The 25,418-nt window shown below is 42.5% G+C and overlaps 2 protein-coding genes across 2 annotated transcripts; both read right to left on the minus strand.

Annotated features, from left to right (window-relative positions):
* Nucleotides 1–271: 271 nt before the first annotated feature.
* Nucleotides 272–12,150, minus strand: LOC102795375 (E3 ubiquitin-protein ligase pellino homolog 2). The gene is made up of 7 exons (XM_006793034.3): nt 11,795–12,150; nt 5,810–5,939; nt 3,126–3,227; nt 2,503–2,697; nt 1,755–1,940; nt 1,442–1,647; nt 272–1,272 (listed from the first exon to the last, which is right to left on the minus strand). Exons 1-7 carry the CDS (start codon nt 11,872–11,874, stop codon nt 888–890), a joined length of 1,284 nt encoding a protein of 427 aa, XP_006793097.1. The 5' UTR covers nt 11,875–12,150; the 3' UTR covers nt 272–887.
* A 6,024-nt stretch (nt 12,151–18,174) lies between these two features.
* arf6a (ARF GTPase 6a) lies at nt 18,175–23,772 on the minus strand. Its single transcript, XM_006793035.3, has 2 exons — nt 23,302–23,772; nt 18,175–23,166 (listed from the first exon to the last, which is right to left on the minus strand). The coding sequence occupies exon 2, from the start codon at nt 22,466–22,468 to the stop codon at nt 21,941–21,943; it is 528 nt and encodes a 175-aa protein (XP_006793098.1). The 5' UTR covers nt 22,469–23,166; nt 23,302–23,772; the 3' UTR covers nt 18,175–21,940.
* Between the last annotated feature and the right edge of the window lie 1,646 nt (nt 23,773–25,418).

Genomic DNA, 25,418 nt, shown 5'->3' on the forward strand with positions numbered 1-25,418 from the left:
ATGTAAAGGACTCCAACAACATATGCTCCTAATTCCTTAACTTCAGAAATAGTTGTGAAGTTTTCCTTCATGGATCAGGAAGAGTGTTAAATGCTGTATGGAAGCATGAGCCACTGATCCCACATTATAATCTAGTACGTTCACCATCCGCAGTTAACAAAGCCCACTGAGAACACAGCTAGAAATATAAAACGGTTGCTAGTTCAGGAAGGAAAACCATTAATTATAATCCTGATGTCAGATAAGATATTTTTTTATGGAAGTTGATGCCAGAAGCATTAAGTTTTTTTGTGATGAAAGTCATATATATATATATATATATATATATATTCCACAGCAGCAGAAGTGGTTACGCTTCATGTGAAAGGGTAGAAGATGAGAAAATGGCCATTCTGTTCATAAGTGCAAAAGTTACTTGCATTTTATACAATGCATGGTGTTGAAGCCTGACAAAAGTCACTTGGCTGTCATTTGATAATATAGTTAAAATGCAGCATCATAGTTTAAGCTGTGCACGTGCAGCATCACTTCTGAGAGCTGTGTCTCGCTGAAAGACGAGTAATGACTGAAATCAACTGCCACTGTACTTAGCTGGAATTAAAACCCCTCTGACTCCTGCACGAGGGGGGGGCGGGAAACGGTTTAAAATTTAGAAAACACTTTGAATTGACAGCACTGATAATTCTGTCCTATTTTCTTGATCTTACACTAATCAGCAAGCCCTAAAGGATAAACAAAGGGAAGGATTTGTCAGCACTGAGCTACATTCAGTAACAGAGAGTGTTATTGTACGAAACACACACGCTTATCAAACTGATCAACATTTGAACGCATGAACGCAGCTCAGGTAGCTTCCTGCTGTTGTGGTTGTTGCTGAAGAGTGGTGATTAGTCGATGGGGCCCTGGAAGATGAGCCGTGTCCAGCCGGGGGAGCTCAGGGCACTGGAGCAGAAGGGGCAGACGGGTCTGAAGGCATGCGTCCCATGGGGCAGAGGAGTCTCAGCCCAATACTTGGCTGTCCTCTCTGAGCAGACGTGGCCACATGGCACAAAACCGTGAGTGGGGGATCCGGCATCCACGTACACCGCAGGCTCAGAGCCCAGCCACAGCGGCACGTAGGGACCCACGCTCCTGCACAGGGGACATTCTCGCCGGGTGGTGGAGCCTTCACCCTCTCCTGGATCTTCCTCTCTCTCCGATCTCTGGCCCCAATCGTGGCGTCCGTGGACGTGGCCACAGGCGAGGTAGACCCAGGGTTGACGCTCTTCAAGGCTGAAGTTAGATAAAGTGTACCAATATTTTAAAGAAAATTTTTTTATGCATGCGTGTGTAACAAAATAGAAAAACCTGTGAAGAATTTTCTCCTAAAATTAGTAACTGGAAACAATCAGTTTTTAAATAAATAACAAGACCTTAATTTAACCATCAGTGTGGCCCTGACCTATGACTGCGTGGAAGGCTGGGGAACGCCAGTGTGCTGAGGCCGACGGGACACTGGGGCCGGGATGCGTTAAGCTCCTGACGAAGCGCCTCCAGGTGACGCAGAGTGGGAGAACGCATGAGCCCCTCACCGGTGCGCCACAGTAGAGTAGCACCACAGAGATCGACGAGCGACCCGTCACGTAGCGCGCTGCTCTCCCCCTCCGCCTGAAGTGACGCACAGACAGATATTTGTGTACAATAAAATGCAAATACAGACCCCAAAAGTTCACTGAAGAAATGTAGATATAGTAACCAAACCTGCGGCAACTCACCAGCGTCCCCCTGCTGGGTCCGGACCGTGTCTCCCGCAGCGCATAAACATCTCCACAGACGGAGATCTCCCTCCACAGGCCTTGCTTGGGATCCTCTGGGAAGCCCTGTGGGTGCATCACTAGCACCCCATTAGTGGTGAGGCCATCCATATGCCCATCAGGATTTTTCCATTTGGTTGCTTTCTCCTGTGGCAGCAAAGACATTAAAACGTAATATTGATATGTTTCAGAAAGTATTTTTATTGTGTCAATCATACTGTTATTCCCAGCATGAAGAGTGCTGCTCTCGTCTTAAAACACAGGGAAAAAAGACTTTGCAGTTAGTTCAGTGCATCACTTTCTACAACAGAAGTCCCACAGCACTGTGCAAAAGTCTTTGGCCACCGCAACATTTTGCAAGGAAAATGGGTGCAGCAATTTATTGAGATGTGCAAATACACATGGAAACACATGGACAACGCACTCATCCCTTGAGCTAGGTACTTTTCTATTCTTGAATGATTCATAGATCAGTGTTAAGTGGCGTAACATACAAAGCAACACTCTCAAAATGGTCAGGTACAAGGAATGGACTGAAAATGAGTGAAAGCTAGTCAAACACTGCAATTTTTATCAAATCGTTTAATGGAAAGTTAAGCAGGATGTGTACAGTAGACAAGAAACTGGGACTCAGTTAGATTTTTCAATTACTTAAAATCTAAAATATTCTGTTATTAGAAACCTGTTGCTGGAGTATGAGTCTACTCACCCCTAAGAAAATATTTTTGGAGGAGTCAAAGCCTGCAGCATAGATGCGTGCAGTGTAAGGCGGGTTGCGCTCGCACACTATTCTGCAGGCAAAACGGGAAATGGTGCTGGGAGCAATGGAAGGATCTTCGCCTTCCTTTCCTCCAGAGGTGTCTGTTACCACAAAGTCAATAGGACTCTCTGTGGAGCGTCCAATCTGCAGGGGACAGCACAGAAAAAATACTATTTATTAACTGAAACAAATGTCTCATTAACATGTTATTGGTAAGCAGAGCTATTTCTTTTAAAGCATCAGTGCTCATAATTTTATGGCTTTGAGCTATCTGGGCAAGATGGTTCATTTTTATGTTTTAAAAAAATCTGTAAGAGCAATAGAAAAGCACAAGCGTGTGCATAAAAATAGACTTTCTTGGAGCTATGACGTAAAACTCTTTATTTTTAACACTTAATGGTCCCAGTTCTGAACCAAAATAATCTACCCTCCTGTAAAAATGACTTTGATGGGATTGCATAACAGTTGGAAACTTGCACATGATCGCAGTTCTTGGAGTACATTTTGCTGTGAATCCTCTCATCACTCAATAAAAGAAAATAAAAGTTGACTTTGTTTGCTTGCTGTGTTACCTGGAACATGTCTGTGTTGTTGTCATGGCAGTACTCCACCACCACGGTCTGGTTTCGGGAGAGGGTGAAAGAGATGCTGTGCTGCCCCCTGCTGTGCACCGCCTGCAACAACAACAGCAGCAACAACTTGTGGTACAGCAGTCATTTTCTGGAAGCTTCTTTCTTTTCATTTAACCACCCATATTCTTAAGTAAAACACACAGTTATAAGCAAATAAAGTATATCTACATTTTTGTTTTTAAAGGCGCCTTTAAATTCAAACAGTTTGTGCAAAGGGACTGGCATTTATACAACACTTTTCCAGTCTAACCACTCCAAGCATTTTAAACCAGCAGTCCCCAACCCCCGGGCCACGGACCGGTACTGGCCCGTGAGTCGTTTGGAACCGGGCCGTGAGAGTTGTGAAATTGATGGGTTTTAGGGTTTTTATCGTTAACTCGGCTTTCCTGGGTCTTTTCCCCATGTGTTATGAATAAATCTTCTTTTTTTGCTACCGGTACTGGTTTTATTTTGTTGCGGCACCTTAAAGGTCAGTGAAAATATTGTTGGACATAAACTGGTCGTGGCACAAAAAAGGTTGGGGACCGCTGTTTTAGACTACAAGCCACATTTACCCATATAATCATACAACCTAACATGTGTCTTTGGATTGTGGGTAAAAGCCAGAGAACTCTCGCAAACACAGGGAGAACACGCAAACTCCACCTCATCATGATTCGGAAACCTTGTTGTGAAGCCAAAGTGCTAACCACGGTACCATCATCCAACATTAAGAGCAGCATTTAGCAATGACGTGCTGGTCTTCCGCTAAGCGCCAGACAAACAGATCAGCCGGTGGATGTTGATCTAATATAGATACTGGATGACGTGTCAGCTGATATAAAAGCCTTTCTTTGTTGTGTTGGAAATTGCTGAATAAGATGCTTGGAAGAGTCTAGACATGGTGTCATCACACAGATTCTCTTACAGAGTCAGCTCTCAGCACATCACATGTAACAACACAGCAGAACAGATGGTGGTGTGGTGTGGGTTTCATGGTAAGTTGTTAACCACTTTGTGTAATACAATCCCACAAATCTGATCACTCTCATGTTCAGCTTCATTAAGTACACCACTGAAATCAAATATAATACGACAGCTCTGACACAAATTTGACACTGTCAAAAATTCCCAGGTTTTGTGATAGTTCTGTTTTTTCAGGTCACATTAGGTGGTGGTGATGAACATGACAGCATTACTTTTAGGTGGTCCTGAATGTTTGCTTCGCTCCATGGGGATATTATTTAGTGTGGCTCTGCAGCTTATAGCAGACTTCCAAAAAACAGCAAGGAATACTGCTTTCAGTGGCAAAGTAAGACTGCTGGGCCAGGAACTTTCTGTTGGACAGCTGAATGGTGTCAAGGAGAGCCACAAAACCAACTCTGCCAGTGAGCCAGGTTGGCCCTGCCACATGGTTTTGGCCCCAGTATACTCGCCACATCGGTGCACTGTTGGTAACATTATCACACAGCCTCTTCCATTTATGGTCCCTGTTACAGTGCAGATACCTGCTGCAATATTCTCCTGAACAACAGGTGTCACCATTCAGACAAAACCTCATATAGGAGGAGAAGAAGTCAAAACAAGAACCAAAGAACAGCCAAGTTTTTCTCCACAAGGTCTCATCTTTTCGTGGCTCAAGAGTTGGGAGTTCGCCTTGGAAGGTTGCCGGTTCGAGCCCCGGCTTGGACAGTCTCGGTCGTTGTGTCCTTGGGCAAGACACTTCACCCGTTGCCTACTGGTGGTGGTCAGAGGGCCCGGTGGCGCCAGTGTCTGGCAGCCTCGCCTCTGTCAGTGCGCCCCAGGGTGGCTGTGGCTACAGTGTAGCTGCCATCACCAGTGTGTGAATGGGTGAATGACTGGTTGTGTAAAGCGCTTTGGGGTCCTTAGGGACTAGTAAAGCGCTATACAAATACAGACCATTTACCATTTCAGATTGTTGCAACTTCTTCCTCTGTAAACTCTGTGAATCTCTGAGCTTCTTTGCTAATGTATGATAAAAATGGCAGTACAACCAACACAATCTTACACTTGTCTCTTCAATTAAGCTGCAGCAACTGCTGCAACGGCGAATCTGAAGTTTAATGTTAATAATTTGTCATACAGTGCTTTTTGTCAGGTACTGCACAGACGTTATAATGGGACCTTAGCAGTGACTGAACTTTCAAAATAAAAGTAAGTGGCTTTTCAACTGGTATCCTGATCATAGGTGGTACTGTTATCTTAAATTAAATAAATAAATAAACAATACTGTTGGTTATTGTTCATATACTTGAAAGCCCACCCAAGCAAAGTCTTTGTGTGGGAAAAAAAATATCCATCCAAAATAATATAAATGTTGGCCGATTTATCGATACCTGAATTTTGTACTAGCTAAAAACAGTATCCAAGCAGTAATCAGTATCTGTCATCTCCAGATAAAATCTTAATTCAGCTCAAGTTTTTTACATGCAGCATCTTTCAGTACATCAAACAGCCTTATGTAGGATGACACACACACACACACAAACACAGACAGACCACATAAACCTGTCTTCATGATTAGTCATCCTTCCTCTGGCACACAACAGGGGTTACAGGAAGGAAACTCATGTTACACAATGATGAAAACTATAGCACACACACACATGCGCATGGACACGTACCTTGCTGTCCTGTGGTGTATTGAGGATGTGCACAGCACTGGGCTTGACACCGTTGGCCTTGGCCCTTCGGTACAGAGCAAAGCGGCTCTTTCTGCGCCCACGGTCTCCGTTTGGAAGGGAGCCATTGTAGCTGGAGGAAGATAAACAAACACAAGAACATGACGAAAAATATCTACTGAAACAAACAAATGATGTTTAAGTAATCTAATTTGGGCTGGAATACAAGTCAGGCGACATCTAGCTTTATTGAGAAAGCCTAATTGTGTTAAAAACACAGTTATCTTGTTTGCATACTTATCATAAGTCATCACTTAAATGACACTGAAGCTGCCAAGATGTCAGGAAAATAACGGCAATTAAAGTGCAAGCTCAATTAATTATGTGCATCTTTACAGCAACACCGCTGCTCGCTCGTTTGAAATGAATTAGAGCAGCACATTCAGGCCACTCGTGATTCATGTTAAACTGCTGAACCTCAATGAGAAAGACAACCTGCACTTGATCTGACTCACTCGGCTTGTCCTTAAGGCCCACGTTCACTAAAGAAGAGCTCGCTCTTCATCTAACCTCTTACAATATAAAGCATCTTCAGCAAGACAGATTCATTTTCATCACACCATTGCCCAATTACATTAACCATAAAGAGTTGAGTAAGTGGTCTGGAGAGGATACTGAATAATACTTTGAAGCTTTGTGTTCATTAATAGCAGGCAGATATGATAGGTTCTTCTTACGAGGGTGGTAAATAACATAGTCCAGCCCATTACTGTTTTATAACTCAATATAAGGCTTTTAAATGAAAATCCTTCTAACACCTTAACTAAGATATTGAATTTGTCCTCAATGTTTTCTGTAGCCGGGTCAATGTAATTTCTTTCACAGCTTGAGTTCACAAAAAAGGCAGTATGTAAGGCTTGTGACTAATGAGCAGGACATGTTTCTTATTAAAAGCATTTAGAGGAAGTCCTGCAGGCAAGACTCACAATTTTGACAATAACCATCTTCACTGCTCCCCACAGTTGATGAGATGAAAAGCCATCTGGTCTGGTTTTCTTCTGACCTTTGGTCTTGCATTGAGTACAAAAGGAAACACTGCCTACCTTTTGAGTGTCAGTAAAGTGTAGCTCTGACACTGCGATGAATTTACAAAAGGAATGAAGAAAGATGATTTAAGTGACTCTGCAAGTGGCATGTGCTAGACGGGTGGTCTGAGTATTTCAGAAACTGTTGATCTGCTTGGATGTTCCCACACAGCCATATCTTCAGTTAGTTTAACTGAGAGTGGTCTGAAAAAGGGAAATATCTGATGAGGGGCAGTTCTCTGGGATGAACAATGCCTTGTTGATACCACTCACAGGAGTGTGGCATAAATGTATTCAGACTGATTCGGTAACAGTAATTCAAATAAGCACTCAATACAACCAAGGTATGCGGAAGAGCATCTCTGAATGCACAACATATTAAACTTGAAGCAGTTGGAAGACCACATTAGGTGCCACTCCTGTGAGCTAAAGCTTTATTTAGACCTCTGCTGGAAATGTATGTCCTAACTTACGTAATAATTGGAAACTCATTTCACCCCTACACCACAACCTTTCACGCCATTTAAGTCTTTTGTATCCGTCGACCCAATATGTAGGCACATTTCTCAGAGGTGCCCATCAGGTCGGTGCGTAGGGTTATAACAAGGTTCCAGTTATGGCGCAAGTTACAACATAAATCTGACATATAAGTATGATTAACATGTAAGAATGGAAAACTGAGTCTATAATGTCCACAAGCTCACTGAAAGTGGAAAACAGAAGACTGGAGTCTCAATTCTACAGCGACATTTAGATGATAGGGTCAGAATCTGCCATTAACATGTTGGTAATGGATCCATCCTGCCTTGTATCAATGGTTCAGGTTGGTGGTGGTATAATGATGTGAGGGATACGTTCTTGACCAATCAGTATCCCTGTTAAAATGCCACAATGTACCAGAATATTGCAGCTAACCATGTCCATCCCTTTATAATACAGTGTACCTATTTTCTGATGGGATAACACAAACCATGCTAGAAAGGTGCTTCCTTGAACTCGGAATGCACCGATCCAATATTAAGATCAGATATTAGTCTGACAGCCCCCCCCCCCCCCAAAAAAAAAAAAAAACCACCCCAAAACAAACAAACAAAAGAACTGGTCTGGTTACTGGTCTGGATATTGGTTATACCAGGGGTGTCAAACTCAAATACACAGTGGGCCAAAATTCAAAACTGGAACAAAGTCGTGGGCTAACGTTAATATTTATTGAAATATGCACGTTAGAGAGGCCCCTTCACTGTCCACTTTTAAATCACATCTTCAAACCCACTTTTATTCTTTGGCTTTTAACCTCAGTGAGACTTAGTTTCTCTTTTAATTGAAGTAGTTATTTAATTAATGATTTCACTCTTCTTTTATTTGGTTTTTATTTATATCTCATCTAATTTTATTTTACAGTTCCAATGTACAGCACTTTGTGTCAGCTGTTGTTGTTTTAAAGTGCTTTATAAATAAAGTTGATGATGATGATGATGAAATATATTTATTCCTACAGATATAAGAATGAATCTTTTCTTATGGACTCAAACACGTTTTGCTGAAAAACTGAATATGGAACAAGCAAAGCTTAATACTAAACAATATATATATTAGCTATATAATACCAGTAGGCCAGCTCTAATAGTAATTTGGTATGGCTTCGCGGGCCAAATGTAATTAGTCTGCGGGCCAAATTTGGCCCGCGGGCCAGAGTTTGACACCTATGGGTTATACTGAACTGATCTGTGGTCTGATACATTCATTTCAGTTCACTATGGTTCTGTGTTTACTTCCTCATTAAACAGCAGCAGCTAGCAGCAGAGCTAACGTAGCATGGAGGGAGCAAACAACAGAATGTCAGCAGTTTGGAGGCATTGCAACAACTTCGGTCTCTATATTTGCAAAGTTGTTGTTGTTGTTTTTTGCTGCAAACTGAGCTCAAGGTGACATGACTGACAACACCTGACAATGAAGATGCTTTCTGTCTCTTCCTTCACTAGTTTACTTTCACTCTCATTATATTCTGTCACAGACCATATCTAAGAAGCTAGAAGGACACTGGTTTAGTGTTACACTTGTTGGTGACATCTCCTGACAGCTCACAGCTGTATGTGAGGATGAAAAGGGAAAACTGTTAATAACAGTAGTTTCCAGCAACCTAATGACGCTCACTTGAATCACTCTAATATCACTTTGACATGAGCTCTCTGACAATAAATTAGATGAACAACTTTAGCATATTTTTCATAGTTTTTCACTGCATTTAACCCAGGCTTATTTTTATTTATTATTTTACTATTTAATACTAACATTTCAATAAATTTGTATTCATGAAAAAATGTAAACTGTCTTTGATGGTTCAATCTGTGAGCTTGTCTAAGAGCAAGTTGATATTGTGCATTTCAATTCCATGAATCTCAGAACATACATTTTCTGTGGTTGACAATCCTCAGGATAGAGCGGGGAAGGAAGCTGGGATGATGATGCTGAACAGATCAAGTATGTCACCTGGAAATACTACAAACAGGGCACATTCAACTTAGATTTTTTTTTTAATGTGAAATCCAATTAAAGAGCATGACTCAATGCAAACCTGTACCCTTCCTGGCCTGCTCTGACAGTTCAAACTAAACTGTGACTAACAAGGAAAAGACTGGTGCAGGAATCACGGACACGCAAACACAGAGCTTTCAGGGCTTTGGCCAAAAGTCAGAGCACATAAAATAGGGCAAAGGATAAGAGGCTGCAGGAGATAGAGAAAAGGGTAGCAGGTTGGTCGAAATGGAGGCAGAAAAACAGTCAGAAGCTATCACAAGTTTTAGAGAAATAAGTGAATAAAATGAAGGATGGGAGATGGAGAACAGGGACTGAAAGATCACGCAAAGCAGAGGTTTGAGGGGGAAAGGCCAGAGGGAGAGCAGCTCTTTAAGATTCGTTTGTGGGCAGTTCAGGCCTGCATCACAAATGTGCACACATCATAAGACACTATATGAAATATTCACTCCTTCTGCCCCCCAACACGGGGTTTATTTTCGTTGAGGGCAAGTCACCAAGGAGGCCTGCCTCTGTGAAAGTCAGCACTCAGCAAAACACTGAATGGTCGGCTAGAGAAGGGACTGGGTGAGAGTCTGTCTCTCACCCAGTCCCTTCTCTAGCCGAACGAGACAGAGACCATATTGAGATAAGTTATGGAGGAGAATAGAAAGGTGTGAGAAGACAAGAGGGTGTTCGCATAGCGAATAGAAGGGGTTGCTGGACAGGGCAGCATGGTACATGGTGTCCAGAATAACTAAGGTGACGAGAGATAGCAGGCAAGCAGCCTCTGCAAAGATCACATGGCCAGCAGTGAAGTAGACATTGACCACAAGGGGCATGGGATCATCAAAGCTGACAGATGCAAAGCCAAACCACAGCTGCATAAAACATGGCCAGAAAATTATGAAATCTGATAGGAAGCAGTAAAAGATACAACCTGTTCTTACACTACCTGCCTCCAGGCAAAATTACCTGCTGTATGTTTGAGAGCAATAAATCCCACAAATCCAGATGTAATATACCTGTGATCACCCATATAATAAAACAATTATTCACAATATTATTATACCATGTACTACTACAACCAGGCTGTGGCACTGGAAGATAGTTAATCAGTTTTATCTCTTTATCCTTGTCTGTCAGCTCTTTTTCAAAACCACAGACAGGTTACCAGTCTCGCAGGGCACGATCAAAACTGACCCTCAATCACCACAGCTTTGAAAGTGAGGTACTACAAAATGCATTTTTTAGCCATCGAGGAGGCACATTTCGGCACACACTGCAGAGCACACTGGTGTTCAAGTTCCACAGCCAAAAAAAGGAAAAAAAAATCTCAAAATAGGCATTCAGTTCTCACATCCTTACTCTGATGTGAGCGTGTAAAGGGCTGCTGTGTTCAAACGGACGTTAATCAGTATTCTAATGCAGGCGGGCTACAGCCTCCTCACTCTGTGTTCAGCTGGAGGGGAAGAGATAGGCCATTAGGTCAGTTATCTTTGGCATACACAGGAAGCTCTGCAGGGCAAAAGGGAGGCCTGTGTAAGGCTGTGTATATACGATTGTGTATGTGTATATGTGTGTTGTAATTTCCTGGTCCTTGCAAACTGTGCATAGAGTGGAGCTGCAGGGCTGGAAATGCTGTGGAAGCTGGTGGCTGTCATCAGCACATCCTGCCCACTCCTGTACTTGTGTGCGCTGGTGATGTAGAAGGGCTTTTCTCCTCCTCCGCCTCCTCCTCCTCCCTCCTCACTCCCTCCCTCCCGCCCTGGCATGGACGGTCATCTGGCTGAGACGTTTTATTAATTAGTAATACCAAACGAGAGCGCGACTATGACTATGAATATAAGCAAAACGCATTTTTCAGACGACGCTGTTCTCCTCCGTGCTACTTTTAGCGAGCACCGATCCAGCAAAGTATGACATCATTGGGATTTTCAGGTCTGAGCAATCCAGCGCTGCCACTACAACCATTGATGAAAACCCGGCTACATCCGTAGTAGCCTTATGTACTATGGCCAAGGCAGATGTTGCACCTTTACACTTAAGCATGATGGAGAAACTATGCTGGGCTGTAGTTTGAGATAAAATGCCTTAAAAACTTACTTTTTAACATTACTACACAGCTACACCGGTGAAGGAAAACGACGGCAATGTAACATAAAAGAGAAATAAGCTAAAATCCCTTACTACGATTGATTTAATAACCCTAAAACAACCGTAAGCGCGATATATTTTGTAAGAGCAGTGGATTAAAGCTGAACTCGAACGTCATTTGCTGGGTTATTTGTGCTGATGAAACCGCCTCATATTTAAAGGTTAATTTGCCACTGGAGCTGTTCACCAAACGATATAATTTCACTCTAGCTTAAGGTTTTAAAAGACTTACCCCAAAATGACCAATTCGCCGTATTTTACCGGGTCTTTAACGGGCACATCATCATCTCCGTCTTTTTTCGGTGAATTCATCAGACTGGACTGGTCCAGATGGGGCAAAAAACGCGTCCAATTGCAATAGTGGTGAGATAAAACAATGCTAACACACTCGAAGCTGTAGGGAAGTGGTTTTGGTTGTAGTCTACCAAAGTTTGGGCACTGTTGGGCAAAGTTTTTCCAGACTTCTAGGTGTTTTTTTCATTGTTTTAATCCGGTGAAGGAGCATCTTTTCGTGGCTTTAATGCCAGTGTGTAGCTAGTTTGTATCGCGACAAATCTGTTCAGTAGCAGGGGATACAACAACGGCTAACGGTAGGGAGTGGGCTGTACCATAAATTGGGGGAAGAGGATGCCATTCACAGCATATGTCGAAAATTTTGATAAAATTTACGCCCGTTGGGAAAAACGTGCAACTTCTCGATTGAAAATGCTGATAAAAACTTCACGTGCGATTATTAGATAAATAAATACAGTTCAGCATTTAGAATGTAAAAGCGCCGTGAACGTACCCACCCGCGGAACACGAATGGATGCATCCGTGATGTGAAGCTGGCTCCCCCCGATAGAATAAAATGAGCCATTTCGAAATCCACAGGAAGTACCCGCATCCCCCTGCCATACAGAGGGATTCTACTATATTTAAAGTAAAATACTACCTCACTGGATTTTTTTATTTATTTATTGGTATGGTCATAAGTGATGCTGATCTAACGGGCCATTATTCAGTCTGACGTAAGGAGGAGCTCCGGGGGGTGTGGTGGTAGCGCTAAGATGTGGGTCACCACTGCGCCCCAGACTACACCTTCCCCCCCGCTCCCTGGATTTCATGTGGGAGTCGGGAGACGGATATAGGGCGGCTGGAACCCACGCGTGCATCCCTCTCTCGCTCTTTTCTCTCACACTGTAGTAAGGCAGCATGTTGTGACCGCATGAGGGCAGTGCACTTGCTAAGTACAACTTTCCAGCCAGTGAAGTCTGAAAGGTTTTTTTGTGACTAATTTTCCAGTTTAAATATCACTTCTATTTACACGCACTGTCCAGTAATATAAACGAATGAACAGCTAAGCTTAGATATGACACCTCCACCCCACACCAACACATGAAAGCAAAACCTTTGCTGCAGGGTTTTTGAACAGAAGCCAGAGACACACTGATCGGCATCGTTGTCTTCATGTGGAGCAGTCCCCTTTTTCATGCTCTGGCTTACTGGTGTAACATGTAGTAGCTTGCAGATAGGGTTGCAAGGCGAAACGGTATAGCACTCTGCTTGACTCTGCAGTGTGTGGCACTGTCGGGCCTCTTTTTACTGGATATATGGGACAGCAGTAAAACATTTGCATGTGTAAATTTACAGATGTTAACCTAATTGCTATGATAATAGTTTCAAAAGGTAACTACTGTGCCCTCAGTAACACATTTGCAGTGCTACAGAGCAGTGATGACACTGTATGTGGGTAATGTCTCATGAATCAGCAAACAGCCACACCCTTATTTCATAATTGACAGCCCACAGCAGTCACAGAGTAACTGATCAACCAGCGTGAGCACTAAGTAATCTTTTGTATACTGGATATCAGAAGGTTAACCTCCAACATACTTTTCCTCTGAGATACAAAGTAGAAACTGGATGGACCAGATGTGCATGCTTCTCTGTGTGTTTGTGTTTGTGTATGTTTCAGTGTGAGTTTCTTCCTTTTCCACTGTGAGATTAAGGTCACACCCTCCTCAGTCTCTTCTGCCATCTCTCCCATATTCCCTGCTTTTTTCCTTCTGCTTCTTTATTTTTGTCTGCCTGTCCTTGTTCGGCTTCAGTTTTTGTACTAATCCTCACTGTTCCTTTTAATTTACATAGTTTATGGCCATAATAATCCACCAGCAGGACAAGGATCCAGTTTTCGCTGTCGGGATAATTTACCTGTCATGTCTAACCAGGAATTTAAGGAATCTTTTGAATGAATACAACCCCACTCCATGTCTGGTAATTGGCTGACTGTGTTTAATGATCATATAGTAATCCCCATCTGAGTGTTTTATCATTTTTACTGACGTCGCTGAACGATTGCAGCAACAGAACAGTAGGAGGGATTCATCTGCGTTTTAAAGGATACCGCAGAACAGATGTTTGTTGTCACGCAGAGAGCTGAAAAGGCACTCTATTAGTAAAGTGTCTCATTCACAGCATCATCCTGCTGCCACAAATAGAAGAGGAAACAGCAGAGGCCATGTTTCCATGACCTCATAGCCCTGTTATATTCGACGAAGACAAACTGAACTCGTTTGACAGATTGGACGTGGCACTTTGATTGGCAGCCACTTTGCATCATCAGTCAAACACATTGCCATGGGCTTAAAACAGTATGCAGTCTTTTATATATTTACAGCTCAGAAAATGTACATTAGAAGTCCATATTACAAAATCGTTTGTGTCATCTACATTGGGGCTATTTATCTGTATCACATGCGTAACAGGGTTAGTGGGCAAGTTATCCAGACACCATATTTGGTAAGCAAATTTCAGGTCAGCCTAATTGTGAACATGTGAAGTGTATTACTTCTGCTATCATTCTTCAGCTTTTGGCAGGCTGTATTTACAAGTAAAGCAAAAACTAGAAATGGGGTGGTAGCTGAATATTTTAGAAGTGGATGTATGAATAGAAACAGCAGCATGAACCATTTTGGAATAGCTCTACGTTACTGTGTTTCAAATATCAGTGACTCTCCTGTTATACGCATATACCTCTAAAGTCACCAGAGCGCAATCCAATAGAACACCTGATACTGACACCGCTGTCGGTGTTTCGAATTAGGAGCCCAACTCTCATAGCTCAGAATGTGACTTATGTTTCCATGATTTATAGCCAGAATCGTGTTCTGATTTCAACAATCTGCATTCAGTTTGTGCTGATCTAAAAAGTAACCATGTAAGTAGAAGAATGGTAAGTAAGAGATGGGATTCAAGACAATCAATTTGGACTACTTAGATGTGTTCCAGCCATCTGCTGCCAAGTCTTTGTCAACATTGCCATAGTGATGTGAGCAAACAAAGAAAAGGTATTTCTGTCATTAAGCGACCCCGTCTTTGGTGAAGCAGAGCCCTAAGCATTTGGGAATAATGCACACGAAACACAATGATCCTAATGTTTAATACAATTACAGTACATGATTTAGTTCGTAAGCTGTTAAATGCATCCATGTGTGCTGTGTGTCCAGTCACCTACCTGTGATGCACAAGTGCACACATGCCTGCTGGGTATGCGTGTATCTGTGTGTGTGAGAGAGAGACTGCACTCCCTCTACTTGATGAGGAGGCCATCTTCAGCACCAGCACAGGGCTGACACGATATCGCAGATGGCTCAGCATATTCTTATTCTCTGTGACAGCACAAATACACACCAGGCAGGACACCCCTCCTGGAGCTAGCCTAATTGCACACACAAGCAGGCTTGTTGCAAAATACTAAAAACTAACGTAATTATAAAGCGTGATATACTGGGTATGAAATAGCTTTAACAAGCTGTTATATAGTCGTACAGTTTGTTTACAAATGCTTTTTTTTTTTAGGGCAGCTGGTTCAAAGCAAGACAAAGAAAGATTATATAGGATCATGTGATTAACAAGAGATAAGGAAGTCACTGAAGATCTCACAGAAACAAATCATAGATGGACCAAATAAACCTGCTGTGCATGTGACAGGATTAACCTTTGAAATCAGTGGGTTAGGCAATCTGCACTTCAGCATTTTAGTCTGAGAACTGTATTAAATCCCAACGTGCAAAAGGGATTAAATAAATGCAACATTTTCGAGAAAAACCATAAGGTTAACCTAAGTGAACAGAGCAGTTGTACACATGCAAATTGCACAGTCAGCCACAACAATCAAACCACTGCCTAATATTGCGTGAGACCCCGTGTCCCTCACCGATCTGTTGTTTCTGGTTCAATTTGTGTCTAAACCGTCGACAGTAAAATATTTGCATAGCTCTTTTTAACTCTGAATTGTACTTCAGTTGCAACAAAACTATTTTGGGAAACAAACTGTATCAGGTGCTAATCCGACACCCGATGTGTCCTTCTAACTTCACCGCGATTGTCTTGTTGCACTTCCTCTCATTTGAGTATGTGGTCCAGATGTTTCATTTGACTAAAAAAGCAGAGATAACATCTGGTCACGTGTTGTGCCAACAGACACAGCGGGCATGTGAACGGGAATTTTGACACAAATGGAAGCTCACCTGCCAGTGTCGGACATAAACTCAGGACCTTTGGAGTTACCCTGTGTTGCCTGTCTGTAGGACATTTGCAACAGTTCTTTGCAGGTTGTACGTCATTGGCCTAGTGTGCACATTGCATGCACGGTTGATCTAGAAGGTTTAGATGCAAGAAGCTATATCTAAACCTGTGTAAAGCGCTTTCAATGCTCAGTTAGAGTAAAAAAAAAGGCCATTTACCATTTGCAGCCATCTGGAAGTGATATTGCTATGTGGGGTGCGCTTTGGCCGCCACCTTGTTTAGATGCATGGTCATACCCATTTGACAGTGATCGATGGCGCTCACTTACCTGTAAGCGGTTTTAATGTCGTGGCTGATCAGTGTACACGCTCAGTGTGTCAAGGATCTATGACACTGCACTTGTGCTCCAGCTTAAACACTGACAGGTGAGCTGAGACAGCACACCGACTCACGAACACCTCCCAGCAACCCGCCATACATGTACATGACCCGAGTACACAGACTAAACACACAGCTGCTGGTGTGTGAAGCTATATGCTCAGTGTCCTACATAAAAGAAGGTGGCTCGCCAAATTGGACATAAGTAAGAGCCAGTGGGGAGGCTGTGTGTGGTGAGTTTATTTTGGGATTTAGTGCTGTGTGTTATTTAGGGATGAAGATTGTATTGGTGACTCTGCTTCTGTGTTTGCATAAGTGGGAGGTTGACAACAGTCCCCAGAGAGAGAGAGAGAGAGGGACATTTAGCTTAATTGTCTCCCTCTTCAGAATGCGACAGTGTAAATGGCAGCCTGTAACCTATGATTATTATGTTTTATTAGCAGTTTTTAGAGGACGTGTGAAGGCATAGTAACACTTGTTGACTGTTTTAGCACTTCTTAAAAAAAAAAAAAAAAAGTAGTAGCAGGGGAGATTTGAGTCAGAGGGAAACTAACATATGTTGGTTACGTTTCAGTGTCCAAACCCATATTCAAAACAATCAGGGTTTCACAATAGAAAACACAGCAGCAAGACAGTCGAGGTAATTACAGTGCTGTTTAGCAGACACGTCATTTAGTCCATAATAACAATAATTTGACTCTGCTATTGTTATCGTCTCCACACTCTTCTGCTAATCTTCTTTTGGTTATCTGAATTAGTCCATGTGCTGCTGTGGTGTGCCATGTGTCACACAGGAAGGTTGCAGCATATGTCAGTTCCTGTCACAAACGAAAGCGCAACACTGCTTTTACCCATCAGTTTGTCTTTCTTAATCTATAAAGGAAACGTTTGTTCTCTCTCTCTCTCTGTAATTAGAAAATCGTCTCGCATCCTGTTATGTATTTGATAAAGTTTCTTCTGCTGCCACAAGACAAGAGGTCATAATTCTCTTTGTGCTGATCGTTTAGTTATCAGATTTTCACTGACGTAGAAAAGACTTTGAGCACAATTTCAAAAGTGAGTTTTTTTCTTAAATTTATTTAAAAAAAGACCTCAGAGTTGGTTAGTTAGGCTTTGGCATTTCATAGTTTTAGTAAAAATTTAATTAATTAAAATAATTTAATAATTTAATTAAGTAATTAAAGTAAAATTATTTTAAAAAAAAACTTATTTCTCTTGTTTACAGGCTTCAGTTGGAAAAAAAAAAGCCTCCATTAATTACCTCTTTGAGCCTGAATCTTTGCTGCAGCGTGGGGTTTGTAGCAGCTCACATCCCTCCCACTGCAAAGCTTCTTTGCCAAATGCAAACACAGGCCCTGGGCTCCCTATAATTATTAGCACATTGTCCAAGGAGGAGGGAAATGCAATGTGCAACAGACTCTGAAGAGCTTACAACTGCCTGGAAGCTGAATGTCACTCTGCATGCTGCTTTAACGGGGCTATTGAAACAGGCCCCATGACAACCAAGACGCTGTAACCTTCTGAGCTGGATCTCTGGCCGATGCAGCTTGGTGTGTCAGGAGTGTTCTGCTAAATAGAACTGCAGGTAAGGATTCAAACAGAAGACAAAGAAGACAAGTATCCGGGCTTGATACTTATCCCTGACACACTAACAATCACTGGGTGGTAAAGTCGAAGAGACATGTGGATATGACTGAATATAATGTCCTTGTTTAACAGGGAAGCTTAAACTGTTGCAGCAGTGAATTGAAAAGATGCATCATATTGTTTTTTAATGTAAAACCTGATTTTTATTTGTTTTGTTTACATACATTAAAGTATAATTACCTCATTTACACCCTACTTTCAAATCTATACCCACACCACCACCTAAACATATTTGTTTGAACATGAGGAGAAAACGGTGGAGTTCTTTACTTGGCCTCTGACTCTTTCAGCAAAGTGAGCACACTCTGTGGAAACGGCTGCGGGAGGATTCAGACAGCAAGTGTCTGAGGTGTGAGAGGCAACGTGTCGGCTTGCGTAGCCTCCGAGTGTGTGTGTGTCACATGAAGTTAACCTAAACGTAAACCCAGCCGGTGCTGCAGTTAGCAAGCAGAGCAAGGATTACAGCGGCACGTAAAACACAGAATGCCGAATCAGCGCCGAACAAGCAGGCGAATGCTTCTTAGAAAGCGCGAGACGCTTCGTTGATTGTGCAAGTTCACGAGCTACAGACCTGTTATTGATGACACGTGCACGAGAATGGTTTCCTGCCCTGCTGAATGAAGAACTGAAGACAGACTGAAATCAAAGAGGAACGCCTGAATAAACAAAACGAGGACGGAGGAACTGCCAATGAGCTCGGTTTTAAAGTATTGTTTGAAACCACCCCCCTTCTCAGGCGTACAATGGTCTAAGTCAACCCCCACCCTGAGACATACAATGGCAGTGCTTCAGATGAGAAAAAAAAATACTGAATGCATATAAAAATGAAACAGGGTTGAGTGTAGGAAGGCTGTGTGAGTGCAGCTGTTCTCACTGACACAGGTATTTCCTAATGAAAACATGAAATGATATAATCTATTTAAATAACAGTCTTAAATCCTGCCCTTTAAGTGAGGGCCACAGGTGAGCCTGACAGCATTTGACACCAGCCAATATGTGCAGCGCATCTGCTGCCGAGTGCAGTGACAGCTGCACAAAAGGCCAACGACATGTGCAGCACAATGAGCTGGCTCGGCGCTGATGTAACATCAGGAACGGTTTCAAAATGCTCTCCCTTGCCACATTTCCTCTCATTGAACCCTCTTGAGAAAGGCATTCTGCGGGTTCACTTTGATTGCATCCACAATGAGAGTCATGAATGGAAAGTCATAAGCAAACAAGATCACGCCTGAGAGCGCCGGGGCACGGCCCCTCGGACCTTCTGTTGAAGTGGTTTCAGTACGAGAGAAAAATCCAGAGCGCAGCGGCGGTTTCAGGAGAGATAGCCCGTCTCATTTGTGTGTCTATCTCAGCGTCCTTCGTCACATGTGCGCTTTCCACGCAGCAACAGGTCAAACTTCAAACCGACACACACTCGCAGAGCAAACAGCTCGCGAGCAAACAGAGCAAATGCAGAGATAAACAGCAAGAATTCCTGCGCAGGAATTCCTGGACTCTGACTCCTCTGAATATTTTCACATTAACATAGCTGGGGACGCTGTCATACCTTCAGCTATGTCAGCTTTTAAGGAAGCACTTTCCTCCTTAAGTTTAGAAAGTGTCAAAATATTTTTTGACAGGTGAAGCGCCAGGACTTCACCTGTCTGTTGATGTAGTTCAACCTGTTTTCATTTCACTCCTCAACCACCAATTTCCATGACAACTATCTCCTTCCTTCAAAGCATTTCCTGACTACCCAGTGATGTCACTCTCCGCAATTCACACCCTCCTCTTTTTGGTACAGAGAGAGGAACCTGACCTTCCAAACGCAGCCATGTCCCTACTTTTGTTATGCAGTGGAAACACACACAAAGGTCTGTGCTGCTCTGCGCGGAGGTGAAAGCATGGCTTTCAAACGGTGGCCTGATCTCAAATGCGTGCTTCGGGGCAGCTCGCTTACTCGGGGCAAAATGCCAGGGCGGTAAAGATCTTTTGTGATGCTGACTAACCTCAGATGTTGCGCAAAGGCAAAGAAAGGCACTGCCCAATTACTCAAAAGAAAATAAATTCATTGTACTTGTATTTTAGGCAGAATCTTCAGCAGAAAAATGTGTAATTTCCTCATTAAAGTTCTGATTTAATTACTCACCATTACTAAGACAGTGAATTACGGTCCTGTTCCCTCTGGCTTTTAACCTACCATGGCTTACAAATTAGCAAAACTTGCTTTCTTTATGAATCCGGCACTCTGATGACCAGAGTGAAACTTTAAGACTTGAGGCAAAGTAGTTTACCTGACAATCACTTCTCTGAAACTAGAGATCTCATCATTTATTCACAGCGAATGACTCAGACACAGACACACGCACTCAACAGCAGAAAGGAAACAGGCCGAGGCTCACTTCGCTTCGCGTTCGTTCGAGTTTCTTTCAGTCATTATAACGCCCTGAAGCTCTCGTTTCCTCTTTTGGGAACTTTTATGAAATATGACTTTTGCTACGGTAGCAGCTGCTCATTGAAAAGGCATCACTTCCGTACTGATCTGGATATATAATTTTTTTTTATTATTTTATCAGCAATAGCAAAAGAAAAAAAAGAAAGAAGAAGAAATAAAACAGCGGCATCTATAAAGCGTTAACAGAATAGCCGGTTTGGTGTTTGCAGGACCATACAGGCTGATGATTTTAAAAATAATAATAATTATTAAAGAAAAGAGAAGGGGGTTGAAGTCACTGGAGCACCTGCATTGGAGGAGGAGGAGGTGGTGGTGAATGGGGGGGGTTGGGTATTTGGTTAACATTTGCTGGGGTCCAAAAGTCAGTCACAGAGAGTAAAAATGTGAACAGCCAGCTTGTTGCTAACCAACCCCTCTCCCTCCCTCCCTCTGTCCTGCAGTGCAAACTCAGCGACTAAGAATACCTTCTGCTGTCTTGATTTTGGGGAGGGGGGTGTGGGGACACCTGTAACTCGGGTCCCTCTTAAGGCAGCCGAAACTACGAACACTCAACAGTAACGGAAGCTCGAGAGAAAACGCTAAGACTGGTTGTAACAGATTCAAACCCTGAAACAACAAAATGTATAGATATATCCATATCACAGTGTGTACGTGTGTGTGTCAGAATATCAAGCGTCCACATAGTGTCTTTCGAACAAACCGCCACAGTAGACATTATGGATGGAATCACTGCACATGAAATAACTAACACGTCCTCATTCACCCCAGTACAATCGAATACAAAAGGAAGGTCCTAACATATTCATAAACACGCATTCTTACAAATTACAGCGGCAACTTCGACCAATGAAGGTGATATGCGGTTGTGCTAGGCAATGGGCTTTTTTTTTTTTCCATTTGTTTTTTGTCTTTTTGGACTTTCCCCATCCTTTGGATATGTAGCTGGGTGATGACTGAGAATACTGAAGCATGGGGTGAAAATATAAATGTGTCCCCCATAGTCCCCTGAAAAAAAAATTACACAAAAAAAACAAAAACAGGGAGTTAAAAAATAAAGAATTTGCTGTAAAATAAAGAGTACTGTATATTTAAACAGTGCTGGTTATACAGAGTGTGAACCAAAGCAAGCTACAAAGAAAAAAAAGCCAAGAAATATGTCGGTTTTTTGCTTAAATGAAATCTGTGATTATAGTGATGTCAACATTATCCAAAAAAAAGAGAAAGAAAGAAAGAAAACTAGAAGTAAATGCTACCCTCTTTGATACATACTCAGCAGAGGGGTCGTGGTATTAATTGCTTCAGATTGCATCTTTTTTTCTTTTTACTTATTATTTTTCATTCTCGGCTACTTCTTTCGCCTCCAAGTGTCCAGGCTGGTGAGAAAGGAGGAGGAAGGAAGGGAGGGAAACATTAAGACTTATAATTTGAGGTAAGCCAGGTCAGGCCCTCGTAGAGTCCGTCCCCTGTCGTCGCACACGAAGGCTGAACGTACCAATTCCTATCCCTGATCCGCGTCAGGCCCAGCTTCTCCTGGATCTCGTGTGGCTTCATGGCATCTGGGAGGTCCTGCTTGTTGGCGAAGATGAGGATGATGGCGTCCCGCATCTCCCGGTCGTTGATGATGCGGTGGAGCTCCTGCCTCGCCTCGTCGATCCTATCCCTGTCGGCACAGTCCACCACAAAAATGAGCCCCTGGGTGCCCGTGTAGTAATGTCTCCAGAGCGGCCTGATCTTATCTTGTCCCCCCACGTCCCACACATTGAACTTCACATTCTTATAGGTGACAGTCTCCACGTTGAAACCAACAGTGGGGATGGTGGTGACTGACTGTCCCAGCTTCAGCTTGTACAGGATGGTAGTTTTCCCAGCAGCATCAAGTCCAAGCATCAATATTCTCATCTCCTTGTTGCCAAAGATCTTTGAAAGCATTTTCCCCATCTTGTTTTCTGTTCATAAATACTTCTTTAGAAGATATAGTGAAGCTTCTCCAATGAGAAGAAAATAGGGGGGGGGGGAGATATATCACTGAGAAGTTACAGTTTCACTGTGTTGCTACTGAAAGTCCTCCACGTGATGGCAGCGGTGGGCTGACACAAGTGTCAATGTTCAAAAGGTGGTGGCTTGCAAGTTTGTACAGTACAGTTAGCTGGTCTGTGGTGATCTGACCTGAGCATTCAGTAGAAGCAGTGTGTATGGAGCCCTCACAGACTTGAGTGGGGGTCTGTTTTCATGATCCAATGGATTCCGAAGTAAGAAGAAGAAGAAAAAAGCCCGATATGTTTCAAAGTCGCCTATGAGCACTGACTTCCGTCAAAAGCCACATTTCAAGTTTTTTTTCCGTTCGAAATCCTGTTGCTCTCCGCGGAGCTGGAAACTGACACAAAGTAGTGTCTTCTCACCAGAAGCGGACTATACAAAAATCAGGCCCAGTTCAAGCCCGGGGGTTCCCACTTCCTCCTTAGCTGCCGGCTGTCCACAATTGGCCTTAGCTAATTCCAGTCGGTGAATTTTCAAAGCTCGGCGATTTTCTTGTTAAAAAGCCTAAATTAAACCTCTCCGGTCCGTTTCTGCGCCGGGACATCCAGAGGAAGAGCGCTCAAAAGGTCATTGATTCATCCGACTTTCTTCTCTTCCCCCTGTGACACAGGAGCGGTCCAGAGAAGGGAGGGGTGTTAGTACAGAGGACAACTTTGGATCCGAAAAAAATACTCTTTTCACACACAGAAAAGCAACACGGTACAGATAAAACGAAGACCGCGGTAAATACTTACGTCTGCGGCAATCATCCCCCTGTCCCCGGACCGTTTCTCCCCGCTCTTGCCGCTCTCTGTCTCTCTTCCTCCCTCTCTCTCTCTCTCCAGCCGTTCAGTCACAGCGGTGGCGGTGCTGTGTTACCGGAAAAGGTGCGGACCCAGATCAGCCGCCACTTCCTCTATACCGCTCACACACACTACTGATACATTCAGGGGCTACCTCGGAGCTCAGAAATTTGGCTACATTGAAAACAAAAGACTAGAAGGATGGTGCACAGAAACTCTCTACAAATCAATCTTCATGTCCGTATTCCTCCTTAAACATAACAGCTAGATGATTAGTAAATTAGGTAATTAATACTCAAATAATCTTTAATTCGATTTATTAGACAGCCCAAAATGAAATCGTTCAAAGAAATAAACAATCGTTTAAATCTGCACCAGATTATTGATTTAATAAAGTTATGCACTGACGTTGTAATTGTCTCAAAATCCACGCTCCGTAGAAACCACCGTGGACGTTGGGAAAACACACCCTTCATTTAGATTTTAAAAAACGCGACTGCCCCTAAACGCACTCCACGCCATTTCGCATGCGCGCCCAGAAAAAAAGAACTGCAGACCGGTCCATTAGGCACTATTGCTGACGCCATTTGGGCGTTCATTATGGATGTAATCGCCTCTGGTTTAACGTACCGCAATGAAAACACACAAGACCGCACACATGAAACACATGCCATGATTTAGTTGGCCCGGTGGTCTCAGGAGACGGTTTACTTTCGGGTCTTTCTGACATGTCTTGTCATCCATTCAAACAGTTCCTGTATTATTAGTCTGTGACGTGGAGAATGTGAGTGAGTAGGGCGGGAGGAACTACAGTATTTCATTGGTGAAAGCATCACCTGACACCAGCTTATTAATTTAGGCTGCCTAAAGAAAGACACGGTCAGTATAAATATAACTCGTGTTTATTGCCATAATAAATTATGAGAGGTGATTCTAATATCAAAAAAATAGTCATACACTCATAAGCCTTATTCAAAAATAAGGCTATGAGAATAACCGTCCCAACTTTACTTTTGAAATGGGTTTAAATGTGAGATTTTACAAAGGGGCCTCACCCTGTTTTTCATTCTGTTGTGCCTGCCAGTTTAACATCTAACTATTATTACTGTTCTTAGAAGTTTCTTAAAGTAAAAAAAAGTTGTCACTGACTGTATAAAAGTAAAAAGACATAATTTTCATAGATTTAATCAAATCTAGGATCTCAAATACCGCTCCACATTTTCAGGCACAAACATCCATGATAAGGATCTCTGAAATTGTTGTCTACTTGCAACTGAGGCGAGGCAGCTGAATAACAAACATGCCAGTGTGGTGCATAAACTTGCAACACATGTGGATCTGCCACAGTAATATAACCACTGAGATATTAAATTGGTAATATTGTATTGTAACAGTAGCACTCAACAAAGTGTGGAATATATTAGGCAGCAAGTAAACAAGTTCTTGAAGTCGATAGGGTGGACAAATGTCAGGATTGTGACGAAGTGATGCTGACTAGGGACAAAGTCTAAATGAAAATATAGTCATAAAACTGATAACATCTTTACTGGCACATAGCTGGGTTAGGTTAACTAGAAAGCTCCCACACAACAGTACCAGACCTACCTGACTTTACCTCCTTGCTGCAGCTTGCTGAGTCCCAAGTGATTAATCAGATCAATAGTGGTTTGTTTAATAAAACGAAATGCTTTAATAAATATAATAAAAGTGAAATACAAAATTTAATTCTATACCTAGAGACGTTGTTTGGGGGATTTATATGGAAGAATAAAGTGGTATAAAGCTTGGTTGATTGTAAATGTTTGTTTTTATATTAATAAAAGTAAATTCAATGCAGTGTAACGTATTGTACAAAAGGCACAGAAGATTTAGAGCTCACGTTTAATATTGCGTCATGCGGTTTAAAAGCGGTTGAATTCTTGTGTCAGTGTGTGTACAGTAAAATATTTAAGGTTTATATGCAGCACTTTTAACAAACACTGCAACTGCAGGAAAGTGTATTTATTTATTTCATTACTTCTGGAGGAATTCACAAAAGTTATGGGCTAACTTCAAAATATTGTTTCTGC

Source organism: Neolamprologus brichardi, chromosome 15, assembly GCF_056152115.1.
Source record: "Neolamprologus brichardi isolate AB-2024 chromosome 15, ASM5615211v1, whole genome shotgun sequence".
Taxonomy (NCBI): domain Eukaryota; kingdom Metazoa; phylum Chordata; class Actinopteri; order Cichliformes; family Cichlidae; genus Neolamprologus; species Neolamprologus brichardi.

What these genes read in the sequence shown, in the direction of transcription:
- LOC102795375 (XM_006793034.3), bottom strand. Translation starts at nt 11,874, where the DNA reads ATGAATTCACCGAAAAAAGACGGAGATGATGATGTGCCCGTTAAAGAC. An exon ending in GGCGAATTGGTCATTTTGGG is followed by an intron (nt 5,940 to 11,794) that starts GTAAGTCTTTTA and finishes ATCTTCCTCCAG; the next exon opens with CTACAATGGCTCCCTTCCAA. An exon ending in CCAAAAATATTTTCTTAGGG is followed by an intron (nt 1,941 to 2,502) that starts GTGAGTAGACTC and finishes TTGCTGCCACAG; the next exon opens with GAGAAAGCAACCAAATGGAA.
- arf6a (XM_006793035.3), bottom strand. Translation starts at nt 22,468, where the DNA reads ATGGGGAAAATGCTTTCAAAGATCTTTGGCAACAAGGAGATGAGAATA.